At 49.6% G+C, this 25,783-nt stretch overlaps 1 protein-coding gene across 11 annotated transcripts in view; it reads right to left on the bottom strand.

Moving 5' to 3' along the window:
- Positions 1–25,783, bottom strand: part of epb41l2 (erythrocyte membrane protein band 4.1 like 2) — a 41,554-nt gene continuing 15,771 nt past the window's right edge. For 2 of the 11 annotated variants that reach the window (XM_047022305.1, XM_047022306.1), the window contains exons 4-22: positions 23,114–23,218; positions 22,396–22,438; positions 20,393–20,468; positions 19,729–19,950; positions 17,707–17,794; positions 17,021–17,173; positions 16,826–16,923; positions 14,580–14,752; positions 13,029–13,132; positions 10,749–10,799; positions 10,607–10,639; positions 8,604–8,762; positions 6,861–6,914; positions 5,747–6,490; positions 4,533–4,661; positions 3,741–3,839; positions 2,046–2,126; positions 1,356–1,473; positions 1–1,127 (exon numbers count right to left, since the gene is read on the bottom strand). In XM_047022305.1, the coding sequence (XP_046878261.1) occupies positions 1,357–1,473; positions 2,046–2,126; positions 3,741–3,839; positions 4,533–4,661; positions 5,747–6,490; positions 6,861–6,914; positions 8,604–8,762; positions 10,607–10,639; positions 10,749–10,799; positions 13,029–13,132; positions 14,580–14,752; positions 16,826–16,923; positions 17,021–17,173; positions 17,707–17,794; positions 19,729–19,950; positions 20,393–20,468; positions 22,396–22,438; positions 23,114–23,218 (2,529 nt within the window). In that variant the 3' untranslated portion in view covers positions 1–1,127; position 1,356. Of the gene's footprint in view, positions 1,128–1,355; positions 1,474–2,045; positions 2,127–3,740; positions 3,840–4,532; positions 4,662–5,746; positions 6,491–6,860; positions 6,915–8,603; positions 8,763–10,007; positions 10,068–10,606; positions 10,640–10,748; positions 10,800–13,028; positions 13,133–14,579; positions 14,753–16,825; positions 16,924–17,020; positions 17,174–17,706; positions 17,795–19,728; positions 19,951–20,392; positions 20,469–22,395; positions 22,439–23,113; positions 23,219–25,783 lie in introns of all 11 variants that reach the window. The other 9 variants (XM_047022308.1, XM_047022307.1, XM_047022310.1 and 6 more) reach the window with 9 other exon arrangements.

Raw genomic sequence — 25,783 nt, 5'->3', positions numbered from 1 at the left:
ACAGAGAGGGGGGGGGGGGGGGGTGCAGGGGGGGACGACACACGACACAATCTTCAAGCTGCTAAAAATCTATGATTGTATGGTCTACACAGGGTTCAGGTCACATGGGGGGTGGGGGTGAGGCTGGTCAAGTAGAAGATCGCCATAGCAACAAGCTCCTCCATCGTCTAGTGGTAAACTAATATGGTGGCAGTTCAATTTATCATGTGTTTCTTTTTTTAGTTGTCAAAAAAACTTCTGAAATATATTAAAAATATTTTAAAGTGGGAACTAGAACTCAGCTCTAAAATCAGCTTACAGATGAGAAAAATAAAAGATTGAAAACAAACAAAAAAACAGATTATAAGAATGTTTCTCTACAAATATGTTTCTTACTTATGGTCCAGAAAAGTTTTGGAAAAGTGAATACGATCCCAAGCTGCCCAGTGTTAAATGATGTTTATTTATTTGTGTTTGTGTGAGGGAAGTAGAGGTATAGTAACTGCCTCTTGTGGAATGTTCAGACTGCATAGTAGAATGCTGAGTGTGTGTGTGTGTGTTTGTTGGCACTGTTCTGTAAATGTACAAGATGACACAGTGCCCCATCGTCACCTCGATTGGTCCCTAGGAAACTCTCCCTCCAATTACAATTGATCTTCCTGCTTCCTCACCCCCGGTAAACTGATTAACGTGTTACCATGACAACACGGCACGCCAGTGGGTTCCGAACTCTGCCATGCCGTCCTACTGGCCGGCTGACTGAATGCCATGGGCGCAGGTAGATGATGTCACTGGACTGTTCCCTCACTCTAAGAGCATCTGTACATAGGGAAGGTGGTAATACAGGACCATGTTCTATCGTAATCCTGGCCTCTCTCATTCTCAATATGGTAGACATTTCTTCTTTTTGCAAAAAGCACTAAAAAAAATAAAAAATAAAGACAAGCTACGAATGTTAGCTAAGTGGTTCTCTTCAGAATTATGAAACAGGAAGGTGTGATGCACAGACACAAAGGAGGGTCAGTCTTTCCTCCTCCTGCTCTTTCCTCTCTCCTCTTCTCCTCCTCCTCTTCTCCAGACAGACTCTCTGACACTGATGTGGGAGTGACAACATACATCCATATATGGACCTGACAGGCTCTTCAACTCTGGGATGGAGAGAGGTTGGTAGAATGGTAGAGGGGGACAAAGGAAGGCGGGAGGGGGCAGAGAGAGGTAAAGGGTTAAACATTTAGTCATTTAGTCATTTAAACCTGCATCAGCCAACAGTGGAGCTGGACCAAGCTGGTGAATATCCCCGTGGTCAGCTATGGAGACGTTCTCCTCATCCTAGTCCTCCCCCCTCCCCCTCACCTCAATCCTCCCCTCTTCCTCACCTCAGTTTTCCCCTCCTTCCCCCTCCTCCGCCAGCTCCGTCTCCTTGTGAACTACCACCCTGGTCACTGACATGTCAGGGTGCTGCTCTTTGGCCTCCTTGATGGCCTGGGCCAGGGCCTGCAGTGGGACACCACCACCACAGGGGGGCAGCACGGCCGGGGAGAGACGGGACACCAGGGAGTTAACAGAAATAAAGGAGTGCGGCAACAAAGGCAACCAACAAACAAACAACAACAAAAACTGTGAAGCAAACCAACTAAAGATGGACATGGGGTTGGGGGAGCAGGGAGGGAGTGAGGAGGTCACATGGTAGAGCTGGACGCCTGCCCATGTAGGACGTGTGCTGGTACCTCATGTATAGATTCTGATATCTGCGTACCAGCTGTGTTTTGGGGGGAGGGGTCATCTTCTATGACATGATGCATACCAGCAAATGGTATGGTGCAGGGTTGCTATAGCAACTGTCTCTAGGGTTAGGGATCAGCCCGGATCTGAGGATGTTTCATCTCTTGCGTGAATGCAGCAGTGTGTGACAGACCTTGTAGTTCTTACAGAGGGAGAAGTTTGGGTCCCCCTGATAGGCTTAGACGTGATCTGTGTGTGTGTGTGTGCGTGTGTTTGAAAGAGAGAAAGAGAGAGAGAGACTTCGTGGGGATAGGAGCTAGAGAGTGTGTGTGGGTGTGTCTCACCTGATCATGGTCAATGTCAGAGTCTCCGGTGATGACAATGCGTTTCTCAATCCTGGTCTCTGATAGGCCGCCCTTTAGTGTCTAGAAACGACAACAGGTTCTTATTGGTCAAACCAAGAACCAATAACATGCTCTCAGTTTTTAATTGATGGAATAATTATTATTCCATTGCGATTAGCCATAGATAACAACCAGGCATGATTCCTATTACAGCACTATAGCTAAGATTGCTCTCCCTTAAACATGTGCATCATGAAACATCTTGTTCTCGAGATAGGCATGTGGTGTATATTTGGATTTCCTTTTCTATAATAAACAATAATTCACCAGATAAACATTGTTTTTCGTTTGTATTTTCTCTCTAGTGTAGCGGAGTCAATTCAATCTTTACACTGTAGGACAGTCACCAAGCAACCGCTACCCCAGCAACATTACTGAGGATGCTGGTAGATATTTGTTGAACATGAGATTAAACTGTTATAGATCCAGATGGGGTTCTCCTCCTCTCCATTCCTATCCTCTTCACTCATGTCTTCTCCTTCTCTCCTCCTGTCCTTTCCTCCTATCCTCTCCACTCATGTCTTCTCCTTCTCTCCTCCTGTCCTCTCCACTCCTGTCCTCTCTTCCTATCCTCTCCTCCTATCCTCTCCACTCCTGTCCTCTCCTTCTCTCCTCCTATCCTCTCCACTCCTGTCCTCTCCTTCTCTCCTCCTATCCTCTCCACTCCTATCCTCTCCTTCTCTCCTCCTATTCGCTCCACTCCTGTCCTCTCCTTCTCTCCTCCTGACTCTTACTGTATACATTAGGCCTGAAGGGTGCAGAGGCCAGAATACCTTATGAACAACACGCACACACACAGAAAACCCTACAGACCAGGGAGAGGGCTGGTCTGTTACCATGGAGATGTGCAGTTACCACGGTGATTTATGTTGTTACCATGGTGACATGCATGTGTTTATCCTGGCGGTGTCACTGTACAAATGTGTACCTTCAAGATATGAATAATGATCATTTGTGAGTGTATCTCAGGGAAGTGTGTGTGCATATATCTTGGATATTTATGTGTTTGCGTATGTACTTTGTTGATGAATGTGTATGTGTGTGTGTACCTTGGTGATGTGTGTTGTGGTTGTGGTACAGAGGGATTCAGAGGTGATGAGTGTGTGTGTGTGTACCTTGGTGATGTGTGTTGTGGTTGTGGTACAGAGGGATTCAGAGGTGATGAGTGTGTGTGTGTGTACCTTGGTGATGTGTGTTGTGGTTGTGGTACAGAGGGATTCAGAGGTGATGAGTGTGTGTGTGTGTACCTTGGTGATGTGTGTTGTGGTTGTGGTACAGAGGGATTCAGAGGTGATGAGTGTGTGTGTGTGTGTGTGTGTGTGTGTACCTTGGTGATGTGTGTTGTGGTCGTGGTACAGAGGGATTCAGAGGTGATGAGTGTGTGTGTGTGTGTGTGTGTGTGTGTACCTTGGTGATGTGTGTTGTGGTCGTGGTACAGAGGGATTCAGAGGTGATGATTGTGTGTGTGTGTGTGTGTGTGTGTACCTTGGTGATGTGTGTTGTGGTCGTGGTACAGAGGGATTCAGAGGTGATGAGTGTGTGTGTGTGTGTGTGTGTGTACCTTGGTGATGTGTGTTGTGGTCGTGGTACAGAGGGATTCAGAGGTGATGAGTGTGTGTGTGTGTGTGTGTGTACCTTGGTGATGTGTGTTGTGGTCGTGGTACAGAGGGATTCAGAGGTGATGGTCTGGGCTGTCATCAGAACACCTGGCTCCCCATCGGCTCCCCCGTCCAACTGACGAGACACACACACACACACACACACACACACACACACAGTTACTTTACACAAAGAACTCCCCACTGAAGGTGGCAAATCGGTACATGAATGCAAATGAATTGTTTAGTAGACAGTAGAAACATATAGGTTGGACTTAATCTAAGACAACCACACGCACATACACACTGCAGAGTGTGCACCTACACTGTGGCATCACGAGAAGACGGGTGATAGAGGGGCGGTATGTTTCTCTCCAGGAGAGGCTACCATGCCACAAGATGGCTGACGGGAGAACTACGCCTCCCAGAATGCACCACGCTGAAAATGCCTCAGCCCTCTGTTTGAAGCAGGAGCTCAGGTGTGCGAGAGAGAGAGAGTACAAAAGAGTGGACCCACACACAGAGCGGGGGGAGGGTACCTGGCACAAACTTTGAGTTTAAGTTCGATGCCAGAGGAACTTTGATCTTGCATATACCGTTGGTAGGATCCAAATGAGGAGCAACTTTATGAAGCCTCTGCTTTGCTTTAAGATAACTTATGTTTGCTTCCGGAAATACTTTTTTGTTGGTAAATAAACCGGTTTCTTTGTTTGAACACACTTGTGCCCGCTCGGTCCGGTTGTGACGCACTGTCCTACACCCTGCTTAGTGGTCCAGCCTCTCATGATACCACAACACTGCAGAGTGTGCACACACAGTGCAAGGCTACCTGTGCAGCTTCGTAGGTGATGGTCTTGGTCTCTGTGTGGACGATGGGGACCTCCTTGGTGGCGATCTCGGTCTTCTGAGCAGCGAAGGTGTCGGAAATGGTCACCATCTCAGTCTTCACCACAGGGGGCTGGGGGAGAGAGCAGGAGTTAGGTTGGCACACACACACACACACACACAGAGCCCCATGCATTAAGCTTGCTCTACCACAGTAATACTACATGCAGGGAGAGGCATGGTCACCACATCATCTCAGCTTTTACCAGGACCACAACATGAATACACACAACAAGCAAAGCTCCAATCTAGCCACCCAAACACCACTTTGGCTCGAGCAGACAGCCTATCGCGTGCAAGGTGCCTTGAGCGAAACCACATGCAGATGACACGAACAATGCTTCTTGCTTTACTGATAGACATGAGGAAATTAACTGAAAACCGACAGCACTGAACACACACACACACACAGTTATTGAACCCAGGGATGAGCCAATGATCACAGAGATGACCCCCGGGATGAGCAAACCATCACAGAGCAGTTTCAGTAAGTGGTTGGGAGAATGAGTTTCTAGAAAAGGCTGTTGTCATGGTGATTTAGACCCAATAGTACCCATCATCACCCCAAACACTTAATGAAGACACACACACACTATCAACAAACCACTGTTCACAAGTAGTTGCACACACACAGCATGCAGTAAAAAGCACTTCTACTGCCATGCATTTCTATGTAGCATTTAAACACAGGAGAACCCAGGGAGAACCCCAAGGAGAACCCCAGAGGAACCCAGGAAGAACACCAGAGGAACAAGAGGGGGTATGGAGGCTATGTCACACAGTGATGGAGACAGTAACAGTAGAGTCGAACGAAGCAACAGAGGAGATGGTAGACTGAGACCAGGCGACCCTAAGGCGGGGCTGAGAGCAGGACTGCCCTGCTCGGTAACTGTTCTGGAGCTGGGAAACTGAGGGGGGAGGCAGAACGACTGGAACAGCAAAGCGGCTGGAACAGCATGTACTGAAGAGGGGGGAGGTAGCGGAACTGGAAGAGCCAGTGTGTATGAAGGTGGGTGTGTGGAGCAAACACACGAGACGGTGGGAAAGGTGTGAAGATGTGCATGTGGGTAGGTCGCGAGGTGGGAGGAGCTACAGGTGCGTAGGCAGTAGGAAGGGGGCAGGACTTTGCACTATGCAGCTCTGGGATTGGCCAATTACCTCAGAGCAACATATAACCTGGGGTTGGTGGCGTTCCGTCTCTCCATTTACTCTCGGCTCCACCTCTTCCTCTTCCAGCTCAACCAATCCGGGCAGGCCCTCAGAGTGGGCAGGGTCTTGGGGGTGGGCGTGGCCATTGGGGGCCTCTTCAAGGGTCATCATGGGGTCATCGGTGCTCCCTTCCTCCTCTGCTACAGGCACCGCCTCTGACGCCAGAACAACTGCGGGGGATTGGTCTGTCTCAACAATGGGGGGCTGGGACTTAGGGAGCTCAGATGCTTCTGGTTCTACTTCATTTTCCTCCTTTTTCTCCTCCTCTTCCTTCTGTTCCTCCTGTTTCAGCTCCGCTTGATCTTCCTCCTGTTTCTCTTGTTTCAGCTCCTCTTGATCTTCCTTCTCCTCTCTCTCCTCCTCCTCAGGCTCCTCCTTGATCTGGGTGACGGAGGTGTTGACCGTGACCTGAGGATGATACTCCGCCTCGTCCTCGCTCTCACTCTCAGACGACATGCTTGCCCTCCTCGTCTCCTGTTTCACTTCCGGGTTGGCTTCCTCATTTACTTTCTGGTTGACTTCCGGTTCCACTTCCTGTATTGCTTCCTGGTTCACTTCCGGTTGCACTTCCTCTGGAGGCTGCTCAGTCTCCACGGCAGCGGTAACCACTAGCTCGGGGGTTGGGCATGGCAGCTTGGGGGTCTTCCTGACTTCCTGGATGACCACTGTCTCCTCTACCTCTACCTCAGCCTGCTGTCACCATGGCAACACACACACACGCATGGAGAGAAAAACAACAAAACCAAAATAAACACCACAGAACTCAAAAAACAGCAATTACAGCAACTTAAAGACAAAACGACACGATGGCTGATATGAGCGCTGCAACGGAGATGACGCACAGGAGATCACTGCCTCCAGAGAGAGATCAAGAGGGAGGGATGTAGAAAGAGTGAGACAGAGAGAGAGAGAGAGAGAGAGAGAGAGAGAGAGAGGGCTGCAGAAAGAGAGACAGGTAAGTGCTGGCAGGTAGGATGGCTGTAATGAGAAGGATAGATGATCTGAAGGTTAGGGATGGAGGAGGTGTGGAGGGGTTAGAGGATGGGGGGGCAGTGAGGACCACCTTGCTGACGTCTTTGAGGTCAGGGAGAGTCAAGTCCGTTCTGGGTGGAGTTTTCTGTAGAGGAAGAGAGGTAACCGTGGCAATTGTTACTCAAGTTAAACATGACCTCTACCATCACAAACACACACACACACAAACAACACTCACGCGAACACATAAGTGAACTTACACACACAAAGCAGGCAGAAAACAGGCAGTCAGAAAAAGAGAAAGATACAGATAAGTGTGAATGGAAGAAAACAGCCATGCAGCAGTTACTGGTCAGCCTGGTGGGATGTGATAGGTCATCATCACCATAAATGAGGTAGCATGTTATTTAGCAGTTAGCATTGCAATTTAGCATTAATATCAGAACACTATGGTTAGAATGGTAAGCTGCACCTCAGCAGTGAGCTGGGTTAGATCGCCCCCTGCTGTCTGTCTAGGAGTACTGCAGGAGGTCGCCAGACCAGAGCAAACGCTAGCCGGGTTATTGAACAAGAGGGAGTTGATCTCTTCTTCAAAGCTCTATACAGGGCAGAGGCACACAGAGCAGACAGGTCAGAGCCAAACAAAGACGGCCAAACAGACACAGCGAAGAGAACAGAATGAGAAGAGATGGAAAAGCAGGAAGGAAGGAAGATTACAAAGAAGATTTGAGTGGAAAAAAAGAGCAGAGGTCGTCACTTTCACGATTAAGCGCAGAGAGCACTGGAAAGATGTTCACTCACACGCACACATACACTTGATCTAATATCCCCAACTGGCAGTGTGTGTGTGTGTTTATGTGAACCTGTTAGTCGTTTAGCAAGGTGGAGAGATCAGATGTGCACACGTGCACATATTCCAACCCTACACGGTGTGCATGTGAACATGTACCACTAGACCACAGCAAACACAGCGCAACTGAAACTGAGGCGAGTCCTGCTGAAAGGAGAGGGAGGTGTTACATTGGTGCACAACAGGAAGTGAGCAAGCACAGGAAGTGAGGTGAGCACAGGACGTGAGGTGAGCACGGCTCTAAAATACAGCAGTGAACGATCAGACAGCGAACACGCCGACAGGGGCAGTCCCAGAGAACAGTGGAACATCACTTCCTGTGGGACGTGAAGAAGAGCACACGCAGAGTGGAGCCAGCGCGGACACGGCTGCACCGTCACACACACATTCTCTCAGAGCAGAGGCAGAAACCAATCAGACAGCAGAGAGAAGCTTAGGCATTGGTTGAATGTTCACAGATGTGAGCAGTCGTTGGAGGACTGTTCAGATGTGAACATTCGTTGGCAGAGAGCTGAGACAGAACCTCTGGTCGTTGGCTAGTAGGTGAGAAGCACAGACAGAGGTTCCATCCCAGTTGGGATTGTTGGTCTATAAAACTCTAAATCTATACACAGACAGGCACAGACACACAGGAAGACATCCAGTCAGTCAGTCAGTCAGTCAGTCAGTCGATCAGATAGACATCCAGTCAGTCAGTCAGACATGCTAAGTCCTCACATTCCAACGGCCATAGTGCACATTAACACAGCTCCTATTAACACAGCAGAGATGCATTGAAGATATTGTACATTCTAGAACAGCATAGACGTGGCTTAAGGGGAGGATCCACATCCCACCCTGCCACACACAGAGAGAGAGAGAGAGAGAGACGTGCAGACGGCTCAGGGGGAGCAAACAGGATCCGTACAGTGACAGATACACACTAACAGTACGGACGTGCGTGTGCGGCTGAGGGGCGGGCGGCAGACGGACAGACGGACGTACCCCTGGTCCCTGCAGCCTCAGGCTGGTGGCCGGGCTGGCCGTGAGGCGCTTCTCCCATTGGCTGGGACGAGGCTCCGGCGTGGCCTCCATGAAACTGCGTTTTAACTCGCTAATGCTAGCCTGGTGCTTCAACACCTCGTCCTGAGTCTTATCCAGATCCTAGCCCCCCAGGAGAGGAGAGGAGAGACCCCCAGGACAGGACACCCACCGCAGGCCAGGGGAGGAGGAGAGGGGTGGGGGTTGACATGGGGAAACAGGGGACATTAACAGTACATTAGTCTGTCAACCAGGAAGACATCATGGCCGCCTGGCCTCACTGAGCCATAGTTGGAACTAGTTATATTTTGGGATGATGTTGATGCTGCTACAATGGTTTGTGGTCAAGTGGGATTGTGGAGAGTGACTATGACCCCTAGGGGGCAATGCAGAACTACAGATGGGTGTATGGAGTGTGTGTGTGTGTGTGTGTGTTAGGCAACAGTGAGACAAGGCACAGCCACCATTTTAACCCTTCAGTTCAGTAGGACAGTGGACACCCTCTGTAGACCAGACACTGAGTAACCCTAGAGACCTGGAACCCTCAACTCTTAGAACCCTGAAACGAAACTCTTAGAACCCTGGAACCCTGAAATCCAGAGAACATGGAACCCTGGAACCCAGGTTGTAGTCCAGCAGGTTCTATTCTTGCTTGGTCTAACCTCGCTTGTTCTACCCAGCTGATTGGAGCCGAGTTCTGCTGCCTCCGGAGAGCAGCTGACCCAGCAGGAGGACAGACTGAAGCAGATACTAATCTGAAAGGGGGCCAGGAGCTGCCATGGTGACGAGGTGTCGCTGTGCCCCTCCTCCATGGTGGAGCCTGAGCTGAGCGGCAGCAGGCCAGCAGGGGAGGGGGCTGGGAACCTTTTCCCAGTTCACAGGACAGCAGGCCCTTGATTCCTCAGTGTCAGGTCTCTGGCAGGGGGCCAAGGCTAGTGTATTTAGTGTGTTAACATCAAACCACACGGACTGACACAGAAGATCACTCCAAGCCAACCAGAGCAGATAACCCCTCGGGGAGGGGAGGGGGGTGAGCAGGAGAACTGGGTTAGTCTGGTTACACTCTGTTAACACCCTGAAGATCAATACAACCAATTACCTGATCAATGGAATCAATACAACACAGAGGACGATGCCTGTGAGCAAGACAGGCTCCATCCGACCCCCTCCCCCCCGCCCCATCAAACACATGCACCCACCCCGACCGAGAACACCTCGAAGCCCACACAACACGCCATCATGCAGGGCTTCCCAACACACACACACACATGCGGACACACACAGAGCCTGAGAGAGTGAGAGCAAGCAGCCTGGCAGAGAGAGGTAGAGGTTGGGATCATTGTCTCCCAGCAACAGCGCGGTACCAACCTCCAACATTAAATTGCTATGTCTGACATAAATATTGTCCCCCTGCACTCTCAGCTTGCTCTGTGGATCAAAAGGAGGGACACGTGAGGGGGAGGCGGGGCAGCTGCAGTGTTCAACCAATCAGCAGGCAGAGGTCACAGGTCAAGGGTCACCGTGACCTTGACCCTTGACCTTGAGGTAGCGCCGTGATGCCCTGACCAGGGTCACATGTCCAGGGCCAGCGTTGTAGCTGTGGAGGGGGGTGAGTACCAGCACTGCTGTGTTCAAGTTTGACGGAGCCAATCAAATTGTCTCAGGAATGGGCTCATAGTGAACAAATTCCTAGTTATGTCATGTGACACTAAGGTAATGTGTGATTGGACAGGACAGCAGTGCTTGGTACCCATGTTCCCATGTCAACCAACACACACACAAACAAAACTTGCTTTTATGACTGCAAACAAACAGCATCAGAAAACAACAGCAGAACCCAGCGGCAAGACAAAATCCCAGAGGGCGAATCACAACACAGACAGGATGACAAAATGATAAACCCCCAAATGATTGACAAGCCAATACACCAAAAGATAATCAGTCACTCGACTGGTTAATCAATCAACCTGGAGCAGGGCGGAGTTTGTCTGTCCTGTCTTCTGAGCGCGTGCGGGAGAGAATGATAGGTTAGTCAGTTACCTTCCCTACCCAGACATCTGTACGCTAGCTTAAAGGTATGATGGGAAAGAGGGCGTTGCCCTGACAGACCTCACTGGTCCCAGTGGGAGTGGCCGCAGCCCCAGGCTCCGCCTCCTCTACCTGCATGATCGTTGTCAAGGGGATGATCGTGGGGAGAAAAAAAATGGTGAAATGGATGACGGGAAATGTGCCGTTTTCCTTTCAGCCAAAGAGTCATGTGACTGATGGGAGTCGCATCAGACTCCTCCCACAGCAGAGTGAGGCATGATGGGACGCGACGATGGCACATGCTGGTCTTGGGGCAAACGGGGGGCGTGGCTAGTCTCTGAAGCCTGATCTCATTAGGGGACTGAATCCAATAACAAGTGTGCTTTCTGTCCCCAATGCCAGGGTGTACTGTACCAGGGTTGAGTAGCAGAGGGGCGCTGCAGGGTGACCTGAACAGGGACAGGGACAGGGACACTACATCCTTCAGACAGGTACGTTAGAACAGAGGACATCTATGTGCTGCTTACAGGACACTGGTAGGCTGACAGACAAGCTCTCTGTACATGGTGAGGGAGTCTCAGGTGAGGCGTTAGACAATATAAAGACTTCCTGTCAAACCTAACCAGGGGTCAGGGGTTGAAGAGGGGAGGGGGGAGGGAAGAGGAAGTGCAGCACATTCAGCATTACAGGAAGAGCACGCAGGGGGCAGAGAGGTGGGGGGGCGAGGGGGGCGGGTATAGTATAGGGGACAGTGGAGGAGGGGGAGGACGGGTGAGGGGCGGGGGATACTTTACGCAGCAGGGTCACACAGCTCTAGCTGCCGGTAGCAGTGAAGAGGGGTGAGCGTGTGTGTGTGAGGGTAGTGGTGAAGAGGGGTGAGCGTGTGTGTGGGTATGACATCATTCACGTCAGGGAAAGGGCTCGAGCAATCTGCTTGCAACTCTGAGCAAGCCCTCAGACGATTGGATGCCCTGATCTCCAAGTAGCAGAGAGTCAGCGCAAGAGGCGGGGCCAAGAGCAGAGCCAAGACAGGTGATTGGCTTGCAGATAAGAGAACAGCCAATAGAAGCAAGAGGCAGGGCAGGAGTGAGGAGGTAGAGTTAGGGAGGTAGCACTGCAGGGCTGCAGGCAGACTCAGGCTGGAGAGGCGGAGACAGCCATCTTTAACCACACCCTTCAGGGAGAAGCCACGCCCCCACTGGGAGACATCTGCATCTGGTGGCTGGTTGGCAAGCTCCGCCTCTGGCTCTGAACTGAAAGCCTGGGGGAACAGGGCGGGGTTTATGGAAAGGGGAGGGGCCTCTAGAGGCAGGGGGAAGAGCTGTGCAGCAGTCATGGAGTCTGCAAGTGGCAGCTGGTGGAAGGGGGAGGAGTCAGAGCTGCCCAGGAGGTCTGAGTCCGGGGGGTCTGGCCAGGAGGGGGCGTCGTCTTCCGAGATATCTGATAGGACATCGAGCTCCGAGATGGTGTCGAGGGCGGGGGCGAGGGAGGAGAGGGAGGAGGAGGAAAAGGAGAGAGGGAACATGAAAATAGACTGTGGGGGTGAGGTGTACACACACAGACACACGTATGCCCACGCACGCACGCACACACACATGCCAGGTGCAGGTGCATGCAACATTGGGAAGAAGGCAGAGAGGACCACAAACCCAAAGAAAGAAAGGATGAGTGTGGTAAACCATAGGGAAAGGAGAGGGAAAAGAGGAGAGAAACACAGCATTAGTCAGTGAGACACAAGGCCACCAGGTCAGGGGTCAGCATAGTGGGGTCACACAGAGGGAGGGGGGCAGGTGGGGGGAGTATAGGGTGTGGTACTACAGTGCAACAGAGAGTGATATCACCAGTAGGCATGCAGAGTGCAGAAACAGAGAGAAAGAGGATCTATAACAAGACCTGCTATTGGACGAAGGCATCCGTAACCTGCCCTGCTATTGGATGAGAACATTGTTACCCTGAGCTGCTATTGGACAAGGACATCTGCAAGCTGACCTGCTATTGGTTGAGGAGCTTTGTGTGATAAAGCCTTTTCAGCACAATGTCTCTGTCAGAATCAGTCATCTGACAGCCAATCACAGCTGAGCTTCATTAAACGTAACGTGGTAATAGGCAGAGTATAACCCATGATGCCACACAGCCTGGGAGCTGGACACGTGATCATGAGGTAGCAGCAGCTGTAGGTGGTCTGCTATTCCTGGGGGGGAGGAATGTGTTTGACAGTGTGTGTGTATGTGTGTGTATGAGAGAGTGTGTGGAGTGTGTATGACAGAGTGTGTGAGTGAGTGTGTGAGAGTGTGTATGAGAGTGTGTATGAGAGAGTGGGTGTGAGGGGTTAGTTGGTCCCAGCAGCCTGCTCTTTCTCACCTTGGATTCAGAGTTGAGTTCGAGGGTGGGGTCATGTCCGTTCTCCCCAGGGGTGGAGGAGAAGGTGGGGCCGGAGTCTGCGTCCGTCACATTGATCACTGGAGCTGGGAGGAGAGAGAGCACACACACACACACACACTGTCAGGTTATCATGTTCAGACACATCTCGAGCAGTAGCACTGACTGTCCAGCAGAGGGCAGTCTACCACCGGGACAGTCTCAGTGTTGTTTATCTTCATCTTCTCTCCATGACTGAAGGATGGATACACATTCAGGGTTTGTACAGTGTACTCTACATGTAGAGTGGCCATTCCTAGCTTGAACAGTAACTAGGCCTACATGTACAGCATATTCTGCATGTACAACAAGCTACATGCAGAATTAGAATATCTATCACTTAGAACAGTGTTCGACACCTCAGATGTGGAGCGGCTCTGAAAACAGTCTGAATCAGGAAGCTGTTATTGCTATCAGATGGTGTTTATGTTCCAACTAGAGCATCTTCATGCACATGCCCCTGTGTCTGTGTGTGTAATGAGCATGTGCTTGTGTGTGTGTGTACATGGCAGAGTATGAGAGTGTCTGTGTTGTGTGTGAAGTGTGACCACCCACAGCGTGATACGACTACACTGGACGTAGCCATATGGTCGTCATGGATTCCTGGGGCTTTGCTGTGATTGGATGATGCAGCGAGAATGCAACCTGATATCGTCATTACGGGCTGGAGCAGCTACGCTCTATGCATGGACATGCACTCTACAAACACACACTACGCACACACATACACACACTGACCCCCCTCCCTTCAATGTACACAACCACTCCCACCCATCCACACCCCCATGTCTACTGTATGCCCTCCAAAGGCTCTCCAAACCTCCTCCACAAACCCAGCCCCTCCTGTTGGTGTAGTGAACCCTCTCCAGCAGGCCTCTCTCCCGTCTGGACGCACTGAGCCTCCCCAAGCAGCTCTCATTTCCTGGTTCTGACCCAGTCCGCCCCCCCCGCCCCCCGCCCCCCAGACAGGAAACAGATGCTGCTGCTATTTCCTGTATCTAACCCTGACACGCTGTGAGGGACGGGCTGCTGTCGCTGGGACACGGAGCCGACGGCCACTCCGCTTCACCAGACTGAGCATGCTCAGACACGCTGACTGAACGTGCTCAGACACGCTGAGCGAGCTCATGCAGGAGACTCTTTCCCTTTGATCGACACTTCTGTTGCGCTAGTCTGCTTTCTACTCTCATCTACAGCTCTGCCCCCATTCCACACTTTACCCAGCGAGTCTACGCTACACCTATCTTGTAGTGCCATTCCCTACGTGTGTGTGTGTGCTATTGACTGTTATCAGCTGTCCAAGGCTATGGACCAGGTATGCAAATACTAACAACCTAGGGAACCACAGTGGTGTAACTGTGACGTGTACCGTGAGAGAAAGGCATGTGTGTGTTCCTCTAGCATTGGTGTGCAGAGCATGTTACTGAGTCTACAGAGCGTGTGTGTGTGCAGCGACATGTGTGTCTACAGTGGGTGTGTGTGTGTGTGTCCCACCTCCATCCAGGCTGCGGGAGATGCGTTTGCTGGAGGTGCGTTGGAAGTAGGGGCCAGGCCGGTCTATGAGGGAGCTGGCCTGGCGGCTTTGGGCCTGGGTCCGCCCGCTGTACCGGAACTTAGAACCCAGGGTCAGGAACTTGGCCTTGGGGGGCTGCTCTGGAGCCGTCAGCCTGAGAGACAGAGAGAGAGGAGGGGAGGAGGTCGTGTTAGTACAGAACACACACACAGGCGTGCACGTACATGCAAACTCCCATGTTTTATTTACTAGACAGACGATGTTGGACGCACACAGCTTCCCAAAAGAGAAGGTCACTAAGGCCAACCAGACACATGTGTCTGTGTGTGTGTGTGCAAGCGTGTATGCTCATTCAGGCCAAGTCATGAGGGAACAGGTACATCCTTATCAGTCCTATCGTCAGTGTCTCTCTACTACAGTGAGTGAACCCTTAGTCCTACTTTCCAGATGCCCTTATCCTCTATAGCTTTAACCCTATCCTCATACCATTTGACACAGCAGCAGCAGGGCCTCCTTACATATAGAACAAGAGAGAGACAGAGAGAGAGAGACAGAGAGAGAGAGGTACAGACAAAGGGGGAAGGTTCTCAGGCCAGATGTGGGCTGATATCTCTACTAGTCTCTCCAGTAGTATCAGGTTTCCACCCTCCTCCAGACCATCCCAGTAACCAGTATGTTTTAACGTTGTTAGCATTGACAGTCCATGGACCAGACCATTAGCAGATGGAGGGGTGGGTGGACACTTGAGGGTTTCTGGCAGTGATTGGCTGGGCAGTGCCGATGATGTCACTAGTGTGTGGAGGGGCTGGGTCTTGGTCTTCGTTGCCGTGCCAACAACAACAGGCAAGATTAAACTGTGGGGATCACGGAGTCGGGTCTGCTTTCTATTTGGACTGGGCCAACACACACACGCACACACACATACATGCACAAACACACTCCAGGTGGAACCTATTTGACAGAGGCGTCGCCGAGGGCTTGTTGGGCTGGTAGGACCAGAGGGACTTTCATCACTCTGCCTGTCTGCAGCGTGGAGGTGCCTCTTCAACAGACACAGACGAATGACTTCCTGCAGGATACGACATGTCTGTGTGTCTGTGTGTGTGTGTGTCTGTGTGTGCCTCTGTGTGTGTGTGTGTGTGTCTGTGTGTGTGTGTGTGTACACGCTGCTCTGATTAGGTGGGAGGCATGGCTGGAAACCCTGCCTCCTTAGAGACCAACCAATTACACACTAGACTGAGAACACACTCCAGATAACACACAGCTTAGCATGCTTCATAACAGAGATGGAGGCAGGGAGGGAGGGAGGCAGGGAGGGAGGGGGAGATAAGGAGAGAAAGAGGTTCAGAGAGAGTGACGGAAAAGGAGGCCAGAGGGAGGAGAGAAAGAGAGAAAAAGAAAGCCCGATAGAAGAAGAGAAATAAAGAAAGTAGGACTAAATAAAGTGAGGGAGAGCGAGATTGAGAGAAAAAGGGAGATTAAAGAGGAGTAGATAGAGAGATCGAGGGAGAGAGACTCAAGAGAGAGTAGGAGTACAGTGTTTCCCACAGATTAGAAATCTATTTGTGGCGGGGGGGGGGGGGGGTGTTTCATGTCAGACTGGGGGAGGAAGGTTCAACATAATTCCTTAGTTAATAATTTGTTACACAGAACTTTATTATATTAAATATTAATCCAAAATGATTCACATCTTCACAAAATCAACAACAACAAACAAATAATTTCTGCATATGCAGGTAGCAACGCTAGTGCTGAATAACTATTTAACTGGTCGGCTCCATGACGCCAGTATCTAGCTCCTGAAACTTCTCACCAAAAGAACGAAGGGGAACATTCGATAATGACATGTTCGTAGGTACCTAGACCTATAGCTACGGCACTAAAGCTGAAGGCTCGTTGATATAGCTGTCTGTCTTACTAGAACGGCGTGTGTATGCATCGTTGCTAACGTGTGCCGACGTTGTGAGTGCATATGTGAGAAAGACGCGTGAGTGACAGAGAGACAGAGGGAGAGCAGGGAAAGGAAATGCAGCTGAATGAATACGCTGCGTGTTTTAACCTAAATAGTGTTTAGGTTTTGGTCAAGAAAAATGACGAAATGCAATATGTGGCGGCCGGTGTTGATTCTGTGGCGCACCGCCACAAATTAGTTTGTGTGGGAAACACTGGAGTAGATAAAGAGAGGGCCAGCGAGAGAGAGACAAAGGGAGAGACGGAGGGCAGTTACCTGAAGAAGGTGTGGTGCTCCACGCAGACCTTCCACACCCTCTTGGCAGCACGGTGGTTGGGGAGCTTGAACCCCACGGTGCTCTCAAACTGCTCCATCTGGAATCCACAGGAGAGGGAGGGGTGACCATGACAACAACGACCTCCCCCACCCCCCCCCTCCTTCAACAGCTCTCCCTCCTCCCCTCCTCCCTACCTCTCCGGGGCGGATCTTGATGTAGAAGTTGTTCCTCTTGTAGGAGATCTTGAGGATCTTGGGCCAGGCAAAGCGGTTGATCCTCAGGCGGTCCTTGTAGATCAGCAGCCCGCTGGAACACACACCCAGCATGATGTCCACGCCCTCCGAGTCCTGCCCACACACACACACACACACACAGCAGGCAGAGACACAGGGTTAGGCCCGGAGCAGGGATAGACAGTACTACATCACAGCCCAGAGACAGGCAGGGTTACATTATGGAACAGGCAGTCAATACTAAGTCAGTTAGTAGGATGACATGATATTGTAAAAGGGGTTCGAGTAGCAGCCTTCTAGGCTTGAGAGATAAGTGCGTGTGTGTGAGTGTGTGTGTTTGTGTGTGTGTGAGTGAGTGTGTTTCTGTGTGAGTGTGTTTGTGTGTGCATGTGTGTTAAAAGCGAAAGTGAAATATATTGTGCTGATGACCAGACATGCAGGCGCCATTCCAGACACCCATCTTTAATCTCATTATCTAACTCATCTCTCCCAGTCTACGAGGTCCTAAAAGCCTGTACAATTATGCAAGCATGTTATAACATGATATGATGCTAGCATGTTATAACATGATATGAAGTTAGCGAGGGACAGAACCAGGCCTTGTATGAGGTCATTGGCGAGAGTCGGCGCATGGCTGACGATGTCACCTTGGCATGGTGCAGGTCCACTCCATACATTGAGAGCTTCTTGGCGTTTTCTAAAAACTGGGCGTCGGCCTGCGCTGGCGTCATCCCCCTGGAGACCAACAAGTAAACAACAACAGATGAGGAGGACAAAAAAAAAAATGAGCACTAAGACATGCATGCCTGGTCAGCGGCTCCAGTGCTCTGGTCATGACATGTTCCACACTGGATACGTCTGATCTCTTTCTGTCGCACTCTCTCTGTGTGTCTGTATGGCTGACCTCTACACTGTGTGTACATGTGTGTATGGCTCTGCTCTGTTTGTGTCTGTGCCCGGGTGGGTGGGTGTAAACACCTACAGTGCCCTCCAAAAGTATTGGAACAGTGAGGCCAATTCCTTTATTTTTGCTGTAGACTGAAAACATTTGGGCTTGACATCAAACGATGAATGTGAAACCAGAGATCAACGTTTCAGCTTTTATTTCCAGGTATTTACATCAGGATCTGATGCACAAATTAGAAAATATCACCTTTTTGTTCGAACCCACCCATTTGTCACGTGAGCAAAAGTATTGGAACATATGACTGACAGGTGTGTTTTGTTGCCCAGGTGTGTCCTATTACATACATTATTCAATCAATAAATACCACTGAATGTCTACACTCAGGTTCAGATTGGGTAAGATAGGTTTTGTCTATGCAGACTGTATTCAGAGGTGAAAACAACATGAAAACCGGAGCGCTGTCTTTGGGTGAAAAACAAGCAATTGTGAGTCTTAGAGAAGATGGAAAATCAATCAGAGCCATTGCAGAAACATTGGCCATAGCCAGTACAACCATTTGGAATGTCCTGAAGAAGAAGAAAACTACTGGTGTACTAAGTAACAGACGTCGAACAGGTAGACCAAGGAAAACATCAGCAGGTGATGACAGAAACATTGTGAGAGCTGTAAAGAAAGACCCTAAAACAACTGTTAGTGAGATCAGCAACAACCTCCAGATGGCAGGAGTGAAGGTATCACTATCTACTGTTCGCAGAAGACTTCATGAACAAAAGTACAAGGGCTACACCAGAAGATGCAAACCACTCATTAGCAAGAAGAATAGGAAGGCCAGGCTGGAATTTGCCAAAAAGTACAGAGATGAACCTCAAAAATTCTGGGACAAAGTTTTATAGACTGATGAGACAAAGATTAACTTTTACCAAAGTGATGGAAAGGCTAAAGTTTGGAGAAAGAAAGGAACTGCTCATGATCCCAAACACACAAGCTCATCTGTGAAACACGGTGGAGGTAATGTCATGGCTTGGGCTTGCATGGCTTCTTCTAGGACGGGCTCATTAATCTTCATTGAGGATGTAACACATGATGGCAGCAGCAAAATGAACTCGGAAGTCTACAGAAACATTTTGTCTGCCAATTTAAGGAAAGATGCAACCAAACTGATTGGCAGAGCCTTCATCATGCAGCAAGATAACGACCCAAAACACACTGCCAAAACAACAAAGGAGTTCATCAGGGGCAAGAAATGGAAGGTATTAGACTGGCCAAGTCAATCTCCAGACTTAAACCCTATAGAGCATGCATTTTACCTGCTTAAGAGGAGACTGAAGGGAGGAACCCCACAAAACAAACAACAACTGAAAGAGGCTGCAGTGAAAGCCTGGGAAAGCATCAAAAAGGAAGAATGCAAAAGTTTGGTGACGTCAATGGGTCACAGACTTGCTGCAGTTATTGAAAGCAAAGGATTTGCAACTAAATATTAAGTCTTATTCACTTAAATATGTTTTAAGTATATCTGTTCCAATACTTTTGCTCACATGACAAATGGGTGGATTCAAACAAAATGTGATATTTTCTTAGTTGTGCATCAGATCCTGATGTAAATACCTGGAAATAAAAGCTGAAACGTTGATCTCTGGTCTCACGTTCATTATTTGATGTCAAGCCCAAATGTTTTCAGTCTACAGCAAAAATAAAGGAATTCGCCTCACTGTTCCAATACTTTTGGAGGGCACTGTATGTGTTTGTGTACGTGTGTGTTCACCTGTGGGTCTTGTGCAGCTCCACCACCTTCTCCTCCATCTCCTTGCCCTGGGCCGAGCCAAAGGTGAAGTCGCTGATGTAGTCCAGGGGGCGGGACTCGTCGCTGTCATGGTCACCGAGCTCGGCCTGCAGCGAATAGGACCCCAGGAGGGCGTGGGTGACGAAGGAGCAGGGGAGGCGGCCTGACGAGATGTCCTCTCGCAGCTGGAGGCACAGCAGGTATCTGGAGGGGAGGACAGAGGGTGAACAGCTGGGTCATGCTATACACCTCCCCGTCCTGGCTTCTACCATGATCCAACATGCATGAGAAACCTGGGGGTGGCATGTGTGTGTGTGTGTGTGTGTATGACATGAGCAGAAAACCCTGCAGTGTCTATCCAGTGTAGCGGCAGCCATCAAGCAGAGCACTTCCACGGCCAATTACACTCTCTGGCCCGGGGCTGTGGGACATCCAGAACAGGATGTGTGTGTGTCTAAGTGTGTGTGTGTGTGTGTATGTGTGTGTGTGTGAGAGTGTGTTCCCCAATGGGGGTCTGTGTGCCTTATCGACTAGCTGTGTCAGGGTTAATGGATGTATCTGCAGCCAAAGCAAAGACTTTCACTCCTACCCAGAACCAAGGTCACTCAGAGAGAGATAGAGTGTGTGTGTGCAGATGTGTGTGTACCTGGTTATATCCTCAGTAAGCTGAGAAGGGTCTGGAGGATAGAACTTCACATTGAAGGAAAACTGCCAGTTGTTGTCTGTAGAGAAAGAGAGAGAGAGAGAGAGAATACATTCCATGTCAGACAGAGTGAGTGACATATGTTAGTAATTATCCACCAGATAGACACGTGGACCAGCTTTGATCTTCACAACTTCTCCGATTGGTCCAGCTGTGCATCGGACAGTCAGACACACACACACACACACACACTCTCTCCCTGGTTTAGTTATATCATTATATCATTAGAGACCAAATATCTTGCCTGAAGCAGACTTCAATATTTCGCCCGCTTCCTCTCTCACCTCACCACCTTCTCTCTCTCTTTCTTGCTTCCGCTCTCTTTATTAGCATCTCATGACTCGACTTGTGAGATGCCTTAGAGTCAGAACCGACACACACGCACACCTCACCTGTGGTACACACCTTGTGCTCCAGCCCTGGCTGTAACCTAGCAACAATAGACCAGCACAGCTGATCTGTAGGATGATTAAGCGCTTGCAGAGAGGACGACTGTGAGGATGGATGCAGGCTATCCCTCGTCCTCTGGGACCACAGACACAGGAGGTTATGTAACGACCGGCCACATGTCTGATGGAAGAGACTCTGGGCTTTACTGGGCTGTCCAGTAGGGTTAGAGTAGGGTCCAGATAAATACTGGGTCGTTGTTGATAGGTATGGTGGAGGAATTTCGGATTGGACACTGGACTCGCTCACTGTCTGGACTCATAAAGATCAGTATAGAGCAAAGATTTGACTGTCCTGGAATAATCTGTTCATTATAGATCAGGGCACTCTCGAATGAGACCTTTCTAGAACAGAGACTATGTCATTGGTCTCAGGAAGATCATTCTAGAACAGAAGTGAATGTGTTCATGAGCTCCCAGGATCTATCACAACCTCCCTCTCGTTCTCTCTCAGACACACAGACAGGCAGATAGATGGGCAGACAGACAGGCAGACAAACAGGCAGTCAGACAGATGGACAGGCAGACAGATAGATGGGCAGGCAGACAGATAGATGGGCAGACAGACAGACAGGCAGATAGATGGGCAGGCAGACAGACTGCAGGTTTATCTGTCTGTAAGTCTAACACTCCAGCCTCTACACCGCAGCCCTTGACTAATATAAACCAACAATGAGAACACTCATTCAGAGAAAGAAAAATACAAATCTGCTACATTCCTTCTTGCTTCCCTCAATTCCTCATTTTTTTTGTCTCTCTCCAGTCCCTCTTTCTCTACTCCTCCCACTTTCCTTCTCTGTTTAGATCCCTTCTCAACCCTTCCACTCTCTGTCCTTCTCTCTCTGCCCCCCTCATCTCTCTATCCCCCCCCTCCCCTCTTTCTCTCTCTGACGGGATCCACAGTGTTGCCGATTATTTGGAAAATTCCAACCCAGAGACGACATCACAGCAAGACCATTTCCTTTTCTCTCTTCAGTCTGCCCCCATGAGACCAGATCAGATGTTCTCCAGCCCCCGACTCTGTAACCCTCCAGCCCCCCAACTCTGTAACCTTCCAGCCCCCAACTCTGTAACCCTCCAGCCCCCCAACTCTGTAACCCTCCAGCCCCCAACTCTGTAACCCTCCAGCCCCCGACTCTGTAACCCTCCAGCCCCCAACTCTGTAACCCTCCTGCAAACATTTGTATCCTTCCTGCTCTCAATCCCTCTCCCTCTTTTTGAAGATGATAAAAATGTAAATAGGCCTTAGTGGTCGACAAGCCAATAAGAACTCAGCTGGTGAAGCACGCAAACCAATCACAGCTGACATTAGGGTATTCAGACCAATCAGAGCTGAGCGTGCGAGCCACAGCAGGCATGGATTGGTGGGTGTGAGGTTGGGGCGAATTACAGGGTGGGGAGGTGTAGAGCTCTAATTAGAATGGTATGTAGGGTAATGTAATTGTAGGCATGCAGACGCACACGCACACGCACACGCACACGCACACACACAGAACTCACTGCGGATCTGGCGTTTGATCTCCTTGGTAGGGTCCAGCCAGCACTACAGGAACAAAAGCACAAACATGGTGACTTCAACTTGGACAGGTGAAAAACACACACATTCACTCACAATAAAATGATTTCTAGTTGTTCCTGTTGAGTAGGTGTGACTATTGTCAGGTCTTAATAAACAAACAGTTTGATTGTGTAAAAGTCTGTATTACAAATGACCCTGTGTGGAAAGAGAGAGAAAGACAGAGAAAGGTAAACTTGGGGTGAGAGAAAGTTAAAAGAAAATCTCCAGTCCAGTCAAGTCCAGCTTCATCCAGTCTAGTCTAGTCCAGCCCAGTTTAGTTTAATCCAGTCTAGTGTAGACTAGTCCAGTCTTAACATTGTAGCCAGCTGCAGCTCTGGCCCTCGTCCAGCAGACAGACATGACTGTTATTATCACTGTGGCCTACCAATCCTCACTGTAAACACACACCCACAGACACACACACACAAGTGCAGACACACACAAACACACACAGACCCATTCCACACTTGGCACACCACAAACACGCCGCTCTTCGTTCTTTTCTCATTCTCTCTTGACTTCCTCTCTCTCCTCCCCTTCTGTTGGTTCCTCTGGGTTAGGGCTCCTCTCCACAGTAGGGTCATAGGGAGGGTACTGTCTCCTGCGTCAGGTCGACAGATATGAGCAGAACTTGTGTTCAGGAGAGGAGCAGGTGTGTACCTTCTGGTCAGCGTTGTCTCTGTAGCTCAGGCCGAAGTAGTCCTTCTCCAGCAGGTTAAGATGCTCACACACCTTGAAGAACAGGAACTGGCCCTTGGCTCGTTTCTGGAGGACAGAGAGAGGAGGGGTCAGAACCTGGTCAGAACCTTGGAATTCTGCTTAACTAGCACACCAGCAGAGAACATAGCTCAGCCTGAGATGACTGGGGAATTGAGAAAGAGAGAGATGGTAGAGAGTGAGAAAGATGGGCGAGGGAGAACGATAGAGAACACAGAGACGGGAGAAGACAGAGAGAAAGAGATATGGAGAGAGGAAGAAAGATCTGTAGACAAGAAGAAAAAGAGAGATGGGTGGAGGAGAAAGAGATGGGGAGAGCGGGAGGCACTTTAACACATCATTCACAGTTATTTTGGACTGCAGAGATGGTAAGGAACACAGTGTTCACCCAAAAGGTGTGTGTGTGTGTGTGTGTCAGGCTAACAGGAGGTAACTGGCTGAAAGTTCCAGTAAACTCTGGAGAATGCACACCCACAGGGCAAGGGAGGGGTGTGAGCTGACATTTACTCTGTAGACACACACACACACACAGGCACACACACACACACACACAGGCACACACAAACACACAGGCACACAGGCATGCACACAAACACGCAAGCACACACACGCACGCACACACATATACACACACACACACACACACACAGGCACACACACACATACATAGGCACGCACACAGGCGGACAGGCTAACAGGCAGACAGAGACAGTGTGCCAGTGTAGCAGGCCCGTGGCCTGGGCGCAGGGCAGTATTAGCGGGCACAGCAGAACTGGACCAGCCTGGTTTTACAGGACAATCAGAACAAAAGCCTGTGGATCTGCTGGGCTGGGCCTGGTCCTGATGGTATTTGGGCTGAATGGCAACAGGGACAAAGAAAGAACTGATCTGACCTGACCCCCCCCCCCCCTCCCTCACCACCACCTCCTCCTCAGGGACACATTCCCCAGTCTAGCCTGGAGGGCGATAAACCCCCCCAGTTCTGACCCTGACCTATAGACAGGCTGAAGAGAGCACCCAAGACTGCTTCTCACCAGCCCACTCTGAGATCTGCTCTCTGTCTGACTGGACAATGTTACTAAGGCTCTGGGGTCAAATTCACATTATATTTCATCTTACCACTAAGAGGTCTCCCAAATAGTAGCCAACAGCTTACTTACTACGCCAACAGTGATTGGCTGATAGAGGATGCGTCTCTATCAGTAGTGTTCTTCATAGAAGTACAATAGAAGGAGGTATCAGGATGCCAGATTCAAATAAATATGTAAGGTGGCTATAAATAGGCTAAGTCTCGATGATTTATGAAACCAAGAAAAATATTATGAAAAGTCATGTACAAGTTTAGCATCTAAACTTTTGTGCAAAAAAAAAGAGTAAAACCTCATGCAAGAACAGCTTTTACTTCTTGCCCAACTTATGCATGGGAAAATATGCCTGCAAAGAAGTTCAGCTTTCCCACTTCTGCCGTTTTAGGATTGTTTGTGATTTGGTTTTAGTCACATGGGAGTCCTATTGACTACCCCTAACTTTTCAAAGATTTAGGAGCTGATTTTTAACGTTAAAATGCTTTGAGAAATTCCCAAAGATTTAATAGTCCTAGAACTAGGACTGACACGCCCGTTACTTTTGAGTTTCTCCTAAATCAAGTTAGGAGCTGCTTTTAGCTCTAACATGTTTTGGGAAGTCAGTCCCTACTGATCTGCTTGGGTGTTAGTGTGTGTCTTTGTGTGTTTGGGACTTGTGATAGTTTGTCAACACTATGTCAACACCTTTAGTACACATGCAGACACGCACAAATGCACACACACCCTTCTGACCTGTTTGGATGAGCGAAAATCCACTCACTAAATGGATTGTATTGATCTTATAAAAGCTATGTGCTGTTCCAGGACTGTTACTGATTGTTGCTGGACTGTTACTGGTTGTTGCTAGGCTGTTAGGGTGTAACTAGGCTTGGTAATACACTAGGTGCTAGGCTAGGTGTTAGAGAATGGTGCAGGTGCAGGAAGGGTGTAGCTAGGCTAGATGCTACGCTAGGTTTTAGAGAAGGGTGCAGGTGCAGGAAGGGTGAAGCTAGGCTAGATGTTACGCTAGGTTTTAGAAAAGGGTGCAGGAAAGGTGTAAGTAGGCTAGATGCTATGCTAGGTGTTAGAAAAGGGTGCAGGTGCAGGAAAGGTGTAGCTAGGCTAGATGCTACTTAGATGCTACGCTAGTTGTTAGAGAAGGATGCAGGTACAGGAAGGTGTAGTTAGACTAGGTGCTACCTAGATGCTATGCTAGGGGTTAGCCTCATTAAGATTCTTCCAGTGGTCCCTGTAACCCAGTGCAGGTCATTAGTGCTGAGGACCGAGGGCAGCTAAGGATAACACACACACTGTAGTGTGGCTTTATGCTGGATGCAGCACCATAACCAGAGGGACTAGTCTGCAGGGTTACATGGAAAGTAGGTCAGCTGAGATTGCTGGCATTTTACTACTGAGCACACACACAGACAGACACAGAGACACACTTCCTCCCAGATGGTGCAGGGTGCTCGGATATGTGACTAGGTGTGGCTCTCTAGACGAGCTTCATGAGGGGGGGTTGTCCTGGTAACACATTTAGGGATGAATA

Source organism: Hypomesus transpacificus, chromosome 6 (assembly GCF_021917145.1).
Source record: "Hypomesus transpacificus isolate Combined female chromosome 6, fHypTra1, whole genome shotgun sequence".
NCBI lineage: Eukaryota > Metazoa > Chordata > Actinopteri > Osmeriformes > Osmeridae > Hypomesus > Hypomesus transpacificus.
Note: the sequence above shows the minus strand (reverse complement) of the source record. Positions and strands in the feature narration are given on the sequence as shown.